This window comes from Polypterus senegalus, chromosome 11 (assembly GCF_016835505.1).
Source record: "Polypterus senegalus isolate Bchr_013 chromosome 11, ASM1683550v1, whole genome shotgun sequence".
Classification (NCBI taxonomy): Eukaryota; Metazoa; Chordata; class Cladistia; order Polypteriformes; family Polypteridae; genus Polypterus; species Polypterus senegalus.
The window spans coordinates 107,460,111-107,469,041 of NC_053164.1; the positions used below are offsets into that span (position 1 = coordinate 107,460,111).

At 37.9% G+C, this 8,931-nt stretch overlaps 1 protein-coding gene across 1 annotated transcript; it reads left to right on the forward strand.

Moving 5' to 3' along the window:
* The first annotated feature begins 1,950 nt into the window (after positions 1-1,950).
* LOC120539423 (potassium voltage-gated channel subfamily A member 1) lies at positions 1,951-8,554 on the forward strand. Its single transcript, XM_039769460.1, has 2 exons — positions 1,951-2,258; positions 2,577-8,554. The coding sequence occupies exon 2, from the start codon at positions 2,917-2,919 to the stop codon at positions 4,390-4,392; it is 1,476 nt and encodes a 491-aa protein (XP_039625394.1). The 5' UTR covers positions 1,951-2,258; positions 2,577-2,916; the 3' UTR covers positions 4,393-8,554.
* The last annotated feature ends 377 nt before the right edge of the window (positions 8,555-8,931 follow it).

Consider the following 8,931-nt stretch of genomic DNA (forward strand, 5'->3'; position numbering starts at 1 on the left):
TTCTTTCATTAAACTAATGAATTAACCAAACTTAGTATTATGTAGCACCTTTCTAAGTGAATGATGTACTTTACAAAATTGAAGTACAAGGTGTTGCAGTGCATTATATGTATGTAAAAGTATACCATACAATTAAAAGGTGAGTTCACCATTAATTGTGAGGCTTAGTAGCATCGCTCTTGTCCCAGTAATGAGATACTGCAAACAAAAGAGATGAAAGATTTATTAAATCCAACATATTTGATTATGTGCCTTGGGGCATCTAGCTCTACAGCATTGCACTGAAAGGTGGGGATATGCTACATAGTGACAGAGAACACAAAACATTCCTCTCCCTATTCCAGTCATTTGAACATGATGCTCCTTTAAGAATGTGTGCTCAAACTGGTAAGTCTGTGCAGATGGAGGAAAAAAGTTAATTGCTAATGTGGGTACATTTAGATAGATAGATAGATAGATAGATAGATAGATAGATAGATAGATAGATAGATAGATAGATAGATAGATAGATAGATAGATAGATAGATAGATAGATAGGCAGTGCTTCAGCAGTGATCACGCTGTTGGTGCAATATGTTAACTGGGTGTGTTATATTTATTTATTTTGTATGTGTACTTTTTGATGTGCAAGTGGTTTCTTTTAGGCAATCTAAGGTGTAATTATTCGTTCCCTTACATTTGGAAGAAAACTTCATGATAATAAGCTTGCCAGTGTCTCGCCTGTTACAGTTAGGTAACAGCAGAATGTCAGGAACAACACCTCCTGAAACTGAAACTGTACACAAAGTGAACTGGACGTACTCAGTGGTACTGCAGTGTTTGTCTCATGAAAAATATAAATTCCCCGCCCTCTCCCTCGCTCTGCTCTCCCTCCCTTTCTTTCCCACACTCTGTTACATGTACGTACGAAGTCACTATGTTAACATAATGTAGAAAATCTTGATCTGTTTCACTGGATCAGATATACATATAAAACCCCTTAAATTACACCCACACGCAAAATCGTCTAGCATTGTACAGCAAATGCTATGTTTTAGATAGATAGATAGATAGATAGATAGATAGATAGATAGATAGATAGATAGATAGATAGATAGATAGATAGATAGATAGATTTCCTGTACTTAATCACTACAGGTACAGCTAAGAGGCAAAATAGTGGCCTTGTGGCATTTGGCATGAAATGCAGAAAGCACATGTCTTTTAGTACAGTATCCCTGCATTGCGTATAATTTCACTCGGCCAGTTCTTCCCGTCTCTCTCTCTCTCTCTCTCTCTCTCTCTTCCGTCTCTATTATATACACACACATAGTCACACACAACTTGTCGTTTCCTCTTTCTCTCTCTCTCCCTCTCACGGTCTCTGTCTTCCTCTCTTTATCTCGGAGGCGCGTATTAGTAGTGTATAAACACACACACACACACACACACATACAACCCACGCCCCGTTTTAAATTAGTAATTATGTGGCAGTTTCTGTTTTGTGTTTAGCTCCCGCTATCCAATTCACGAGCACACACTCATTGCAATCCATTAACCAAAATGCTCATTTTCTGTTGACTCTACACAGCACATTAGCTGTCCGACAGAATGGTGCTGATCTACCCAGTGCGGAACATCGGTATCCATGATCTGTGCTAAATCAAATTAAAAAATCGTTCATATTTCTGCTGATGTTTTAAAGTCTAGAAACGGACAGTGTTTAATTAACTAAACTTAATATATTCAGTATCTTCATTTTAATGAAGATCATTTCATCTTTTGTATAACAACATTATTCCACAATAGCGTCAGTGCGGTCTGCAGTCAACCGATCCAGTGGATTTCTTGTTTATTTTCTCTCTGCTCTCTCACTGCATCCCTCCGTCTCTCCAACCCCCAACTCCCCGCCTTTCTCTCTTTCCATTTCTCCCTCTACCCCCAATCCTCAGCCATTCCCCATCCCGCCCCCACCTTCCCCACCTTTCCATATGTTTTCATATCGTCTGCACAGAGACTTAAATCTCCAAGATTTTAACATTTTGGACACATAGTTCTCTGCGATACTCCAACGGAACTAATGATATGTAAATGATGTCAATGTATACTAACACAATATCTCTTATTAATATTTCAAGAGACCTCATAGAGAGCGCGCTGTAAACTGATAGTCATATTAAAACTGCGCGGGGAGGGTAAAGTTGTAGCTGTAAGCGTTCAGCACTCAGAGCTCAACGGATTCCTGCAGAGTTTTTCCGTACAAGATTGATTCCCCGCAGGTAAGACTTGGGTGTTTCTACATATATATATATATATATATATATATATATATATATATATATATATATATATATATATATATATATATATATATCTGCAGTGATCTGTCGCTCTCTGCTGCCTGTCACACTCCAGCTGTTAGGCTAGAAGAAAATCATTGCAAATGCGGGGATTTGAGCAAAGTGTGGGTGGACTGAGAATTTAACTTGTATGTTATCGCATGCGTAAGGATGCGCAAATATTTACTGTAGATATTTTTTATTTTCTTTTTCATTAACTATGCTTATTTGATTTTCCTTTTGATTTCCATTCCGCAGCATCCAGCTTCTCTTTGACCACCCTCTAAGTCTACAGCAATAAAAAAGGAAGCAGTGGAAATCGCTGAGCTGGCAATACATCTCTCTCCTGTTCGATCATTTGCTTCCTTTTCTCAACTGGGTGACAGTAGCAACGGCAGAGGCAGAGCAATGGTCGAGACAGCGAGAAAACGGGGTCCGCACTGAGGCAAAACCAGTCAACCCCTAACAGGGGGGGTCCTGTCAGGGGATATTCAATTGATCTGATATTAAGACGAAACAAGAGAAGTCTGCAGGTCCTTTGTTTGGCGCTGCTGAACAAAACTGGCAAATCTTTGCCGTGGAGAACTGAACTGTAAAAATGACAGTGATCGCTGGAGATAATATGGACGAAACCTCCGCCTTACCTGGGCACCCACAAGACAGTTACCGACCCGATCACGACGATCACGAATGCTGCGAACGAGTGGTCATCAATATCGCCGGGCTGCGCTTCGAGACTCAGCTTAAGACACTTGCTCAGTTTCCTAACACCCTGCTGGGGAACCCCAAGAAAAGGATGCGCTATTTCGACCCTCTGCGAAACGAGTATTTCTTTGACAGGAACCGTCCAAGTTTTGATGCCATTCTTTACTATTACCAGTCAGGGGGCAGACTGAGAAGACCGGTCAACGTCCCTTTGGATATGTTTTCGGAAGAGATAAAGTTTTACGAGCTCGGCGAGGATGCGATGGAGAAATTTCGTGAGGATGAGGGGTTTATCAGGGAAGAGGAGCGCCCTTTACCCGAAAAGGAGTTTCAACGACAAATCTGGTTGTTATTTGAGCACCCAGAGAGCTCCGGTCCTGCTAGGGGGATTGCTATAGTTTCTGTTATGGTGATCCTAATTTCCATTGTTATTTTTTGTTTGGAAACGCTACCAGAACTAAAGGACGATCCCGGGGGAAGGATTCACGTTGTGGGAAATACTACCTACTATATCAAACCAAATATCTTTACCGATCCCTTCTTTATTGTGGAGACGCTGTGCATCATCTGGTTTTCCTTCGAGTTAGTTGTTAGGTTTTTCGCGTGCCCTAGTAAAGCGGACTTCTTTAAGAACATAATGAACTTTATCGACATAGTGGCCATCATCCCATATTTCATCACGCTGGGCACTGAGATGGCAGAGAAGCAGGAAGGGAAGGAGCAGAAAGGGGAGCAGGCGACTTCTCTGGCGATCCTCAGAGTCATTCGTTTGGTCAGGGTATTTAGAATTTTTAAGCTCTCCAGACACTCCAAGGGTTTGCAGATCTTGGGGCAAACCCTGAAGGCGAGTATGCGTGAACTTGGACTTCTAATCTTTTTCCTTTTCATTGGTGTCATCCTTTTCTCCAGTGCGGTGTACTTTGCCGAGGCAGAAGAGAAAGAATCATACTTTTCCAGTATACCAGATGCCTTTTGGTGGGCGGTGGTGTCCATGACCACCGTGGGGTACGGGGACATGTACCCTATAACTATTGGGGGAAAAATTGTGGGCTCGCTGTGTGCTATTGCCGGCGTGTTGACGATTGCTCTACCAGTACCTGTGATTGTTTCCAACTTCAACTACTTCTATCACAGAGAAACAGAAGGGGAAGAGCAGGCACAGTTACTCCACGTTAGTAACCCCAACATCGCTTCTGATAGTAATTCCAGCCGCCGCAGCTCTACAATCAGCAAGTCCGAGTATATGGAAATCGAGGAGGACGTAAACAATAGCATAGACAATTTCAGAGAGGCAAACCTCAGAACTGGCAATTGCACTGTAGCCAATCAAAACTGTGTTAACAAAAGCAAGCTGTTGACAGAAGTATAAAATGGCACTTAAAGCCAGAGATCCGATGGCTCTGTAGATTACTGTACTCATCTTTGAATGCTTTACTTACCTCGTAAATGCATTGTTGCATTGCGATTATTATGCTCAGCGATAAAAAAAAAGCTTTCAGGATAAGTGAAAGATACTATTTTCATTTATTTTTAAATGGAATTCCTCAAGTTGATATAAACAATCTTTTAATTATAGGTTTATTATAAAGTATTTACAAACTTTAACAGGGACTTCATCTATTTGCTTGTTAAGACAAACAGAAAAAAGTTCATTATGAAGTACGTTATGCATGGAATACAGTAAATTTCAGCAAGCCGCACAGTGCATCCAAGAAAGTGCATCCGATTTCACAGTTCTGCCGAAACATGCAAGCATCTGCAGTTATCGATCTGCTCTGTATCACACTGTGTGATAGGTGATGTAATTACTTGAGATCTATTGACCAGCAAAGCACCTTATATAAGACGAAAAAAGTTAAAAACATTTTTTCAGAAAAAGATCAAGACAAGAAAACAGGTCTGGTATCTCGCAAATCAGAGCCATGATTTAAGAATTAGTCATGTTCAGGACATCTGCAATGCTGCTATAGTTCTGCAGATGCTGTGTGCAATTTTTCTCTTACGAAGTGGGCACCAAGCAGTGCTCTTTTAGATGCAAGACAGCACAATGGAACAAGTAAACTTATAAGCATGTTCAGATATTCTTCATTTTAATATTGGCATGCGTTGAACATTACCTCATATATTGGGAGATTTTTCGGTTTGATCCCGACTTTCAGAGAGTATTTCTCATTTGCTTTCACCAAAAGTGCACTATTTATTTATTATTTAAATTATAAATAATTTGAACTATTTACGTACTGAATGTTAAAACATTAAGGGAAACCGTAACAGTTTTGGAGATCATGCATGCTAAATTATTCAGCATTATGGCCTATTTGACTAAGGTACTGTGTATCTCAGTATAATAAATGCATGACGTTCAGTATTAAACCGCTTGTTGTAACCGAGAGGCTCTGAAAAGACCGAAGCGATTTTCCTTCACGATTTCAGGGAAATGTTTTTGGTTCATGTTTCTGACCTATGACTTGATATCCCACCTTTCACGGGACTGCGGACTTTTTAGTCAGAATGATGGATCGCGGGTGCAACTAAGGTTAGCACCACCTGGTGAACGACATTCAATATTTCTTCAATGGTGCGGTGCATGAGCATTTTCAGATTGTGCGAAGTGTTATCTGTTATGTAAATGATGCATTCATGTTGCAATTGATTTTTCAGTATTTCGTTTGTTAGAGAGTTGACGACCGCCCCTCCCCCTACTTACACTATATGCAGCAGATCAGCAAAAGTATTTAGTTATTTGCTAGTGCCTTTAACCCTTCACCCGCTTGATCAATGAAAGTGCCTCCATGTACAAAATATATGATCAGCAGTAGCTGTAAATGAATTATGAGATTTCGGTTATCGAGTTATGTTCTGGAGATTGAAAACAAAATGTAAATGGAAAGAAAATCGCATAAGCTTTCGTTCAGCATTAGTGAAGGATTTTTTTTTAATTTATAATTTACTTAATTGCATTCATGCCTGTGTGAGGAAAATAAAGGAAATATAGAATGTTAAAAACAGTGAGTAGATCGGAGCTAAAAAGTGACCAAAAACAGACCCTTTTTGGCAAACCGCTAGCCAAACACATTTTTTTCACTTTCTTCTTTTACAGTGATTTGCCTGGAATTCAGTTAGGTTTGTTTTATTTTAGAGCTTTATGACTTAACACATATTGCTTGTCTATCTCGGCAACTGAAGTAAACAGCCTGAAAGCTGAATACTGCTGATTTATAGGGTAATTGCTTTCTTTCTTTCTTTCTTTCTTTCTTTCTTTCTTTCTTTCTTTCTTTCTTCCTTATCGTGTGTTACAAAACCGATGGAAACGATGGAAAACCGGTTGAAATAAGAGTGGCAAGGTGGCGCAGTAGATAATGCCACAAATTGACGGTTAATGCAGGCCACAGTATTTTTTCTTTTTTCGTTGTAGGGCATTTGCACGTCGTTCCAGGGCACTCCTGTTTCCCCCACCTCTGTAGGCAAACAGAAATGGTTTATTGCGTGCGTGTGCCTTGCGATGGAATGGCGCCCTGTCCTGAAATGGCACATGCACGCGATACTGACAGGATGTCTTCGGCTCTCTGCCTCCAAAATTTGCGTTAAACAGAAAATAAAGATGTGGTTTAAGGCAATTAAATAAGGCATTTCTAAAAGGTAGTCTTTACCAAGTTAATTCCGGAGGTCCTTTATTTGTAGCCTATTATAAGTATTTTTTTATTTTAAAAAAAGCACAAACGAATGTAAGAGTTGTGTATGGGTTTCATTTTTGTAACGTTTATATGTGTCGAAGAAAGGGAGGGAAGAACTGTCGACTCCTGAACTATTAATTGTGATAACAATATGCTATTATTTAAACACCTGACAAAATGTTTGCTCCCAAGTTCCCTTGTCACGATTTCAAACAAGAGTTGGATAAGTCAGTGCCACTACATTGCTGCACTCTGTACAGTTAGCAATAATCGATAATTTACAGATAAATCTTACAGTAATTAAGAGCTTTGCAAATGTTCATGTTAGTACCTTGGTTGTTAAGCTCCTGCTAAGCTCACCTTACTTTCACTGACTCGATTCATCTTCGGCCCATGGAGACAAGGAGCAATGCATGCTGGGAGGTTTCATATGCCTGTGAGCGCGGGCAGCTGTCGGAGGACAGCCGTGTTTGAGTGGCATATGTAATAATGACGTATGAAGTAACGGGTTAAAACGATAACACTTGAAGATAACAAACATAGTTCAGCAGTTGTAATACAAGCATGTGTTTATGTTCGGTTTGTTTTGACAACCGTTTGGCCAGATACACTAGTTGTTTATTAAAATGTCTTAGTAGCCCTGGTTGTGTGAGCACGTCGAAGTACTGTCATTTTCATTCTTTATTAGTCGAGTATCAATTTATTTTACCTAAAAAGATAAATTGGAGATACTTTAAATTAAACCTTCGGTTACAATGCAGTCATAATTGATTGTCACTTGCCCTCGTGAAAGGATTAAAAATAAATAGTAATTTATTGATAAATAGAAGAACTGAGATGGCAAGCTCAGTAATCAGTAAAACCTTGAAAGATTTGCAGATATAGGCCGAGATGGTAGTAACTAATGCACAAACACTATAAGTTGCTCTTTACCTAATTATTACATTTTTATTAGTAGAAAATCAGCTGGAAACGTGGTTTAGCTAACTTCAGTAGCTGCATGCATTCTTCAAGCCCAAAGCCATAACTACACACATTAAATCAAAGAAAAAGTTACATTTGCATAGTAAATTAATTCCTATTGTCAACTAAATGAAACAATGACATTTATTTCTGTTTTCTTTCAGTGAATATGTGAATATAGAGATATTGTCAGGTTTTGCTGATCTGGGAAACTTTGCACATATAAATAAAATATGGAACTACTATTTCTCCTTTACTATTTCCTTTCAGCTTTATGTAGAGTGCGTTGAAAATTCAGTTCAATTTCAAAGATTTGCTTAGAATAATTATCACTCACTTTGTTATTAATTTCAGTTAACACATTCAGTCTGTCTGAGTGCAGTATTATGTATGAGATCCATTTAAGCATTACAGGAATAATATTGTACGTAAGATGAGTGTCGTAAAGATGTAATGTTTACCAACTTAAAGATTTCCACCAGAAAAAAACCATCTGAAACTGTAAGACAAGTTGTGGCAAATTTGTAAGGAATATGACACATTTCTATGCTTAAGGAGACATCACATCCAAATAAAAGCTGTTGTACTTGAAGTGGTATAGATTTTGTAGTGTATCAGTTAAATTCCTATTCCCAAATATTTGTAATTAAAAGCCGAAAGACTTCTTTGGTTTTTATTTTTCAGTTAACTTGCACAGAAGGTTGAGCCAAAGGAGAAAGCTGTAATGACAGCATCTCTGCTTTTTGTTGTTGATGTTAATATATGCACTTACATGGTTAAATACTATCTTGAAAATGAGGCATTTTGCACTTTTCTATACTATATAGAAAGAAATATGTTATCTGACATTGAACTACTTATTTTCAAAATGATGCATTCTAGGATTTATATTTATCATTATATATATATATATATATATATATATATATATATATATATATATATATATATATATATATATATATATATATATATATATATATATATATATATATATATATAATATGGCCCTTCATTTTTATTTAAAAACAGTACAAAACTACTTTTAAGTAAGAAAATACATTACAATAAATTATGTAAATAGGTGCACCCTTAGGTATGTGCCAGAGATGGTGATAAGTTAGCTTTGGTCTGGAAAAAAATGATAATTGCACTTTTAATGTGAATATGCTTCACTTTAGAAAAGATAACAAGTGTAATACCAGGACATCATGGGCATTTTAGTTTAAGCAAATGAGGAAAATGTCATGTAACGTTAAAATTATTTCTGA

What these genes read in the sequence shown, in the direction of transcription:
- LOC120539423 (XM_039769460.1), top strand. Translation starts at nt 2,917, where the DNA reads ATGACAGTGATCGCTGGAGATAATATGGACGAAACCTCCGCCTTACCT.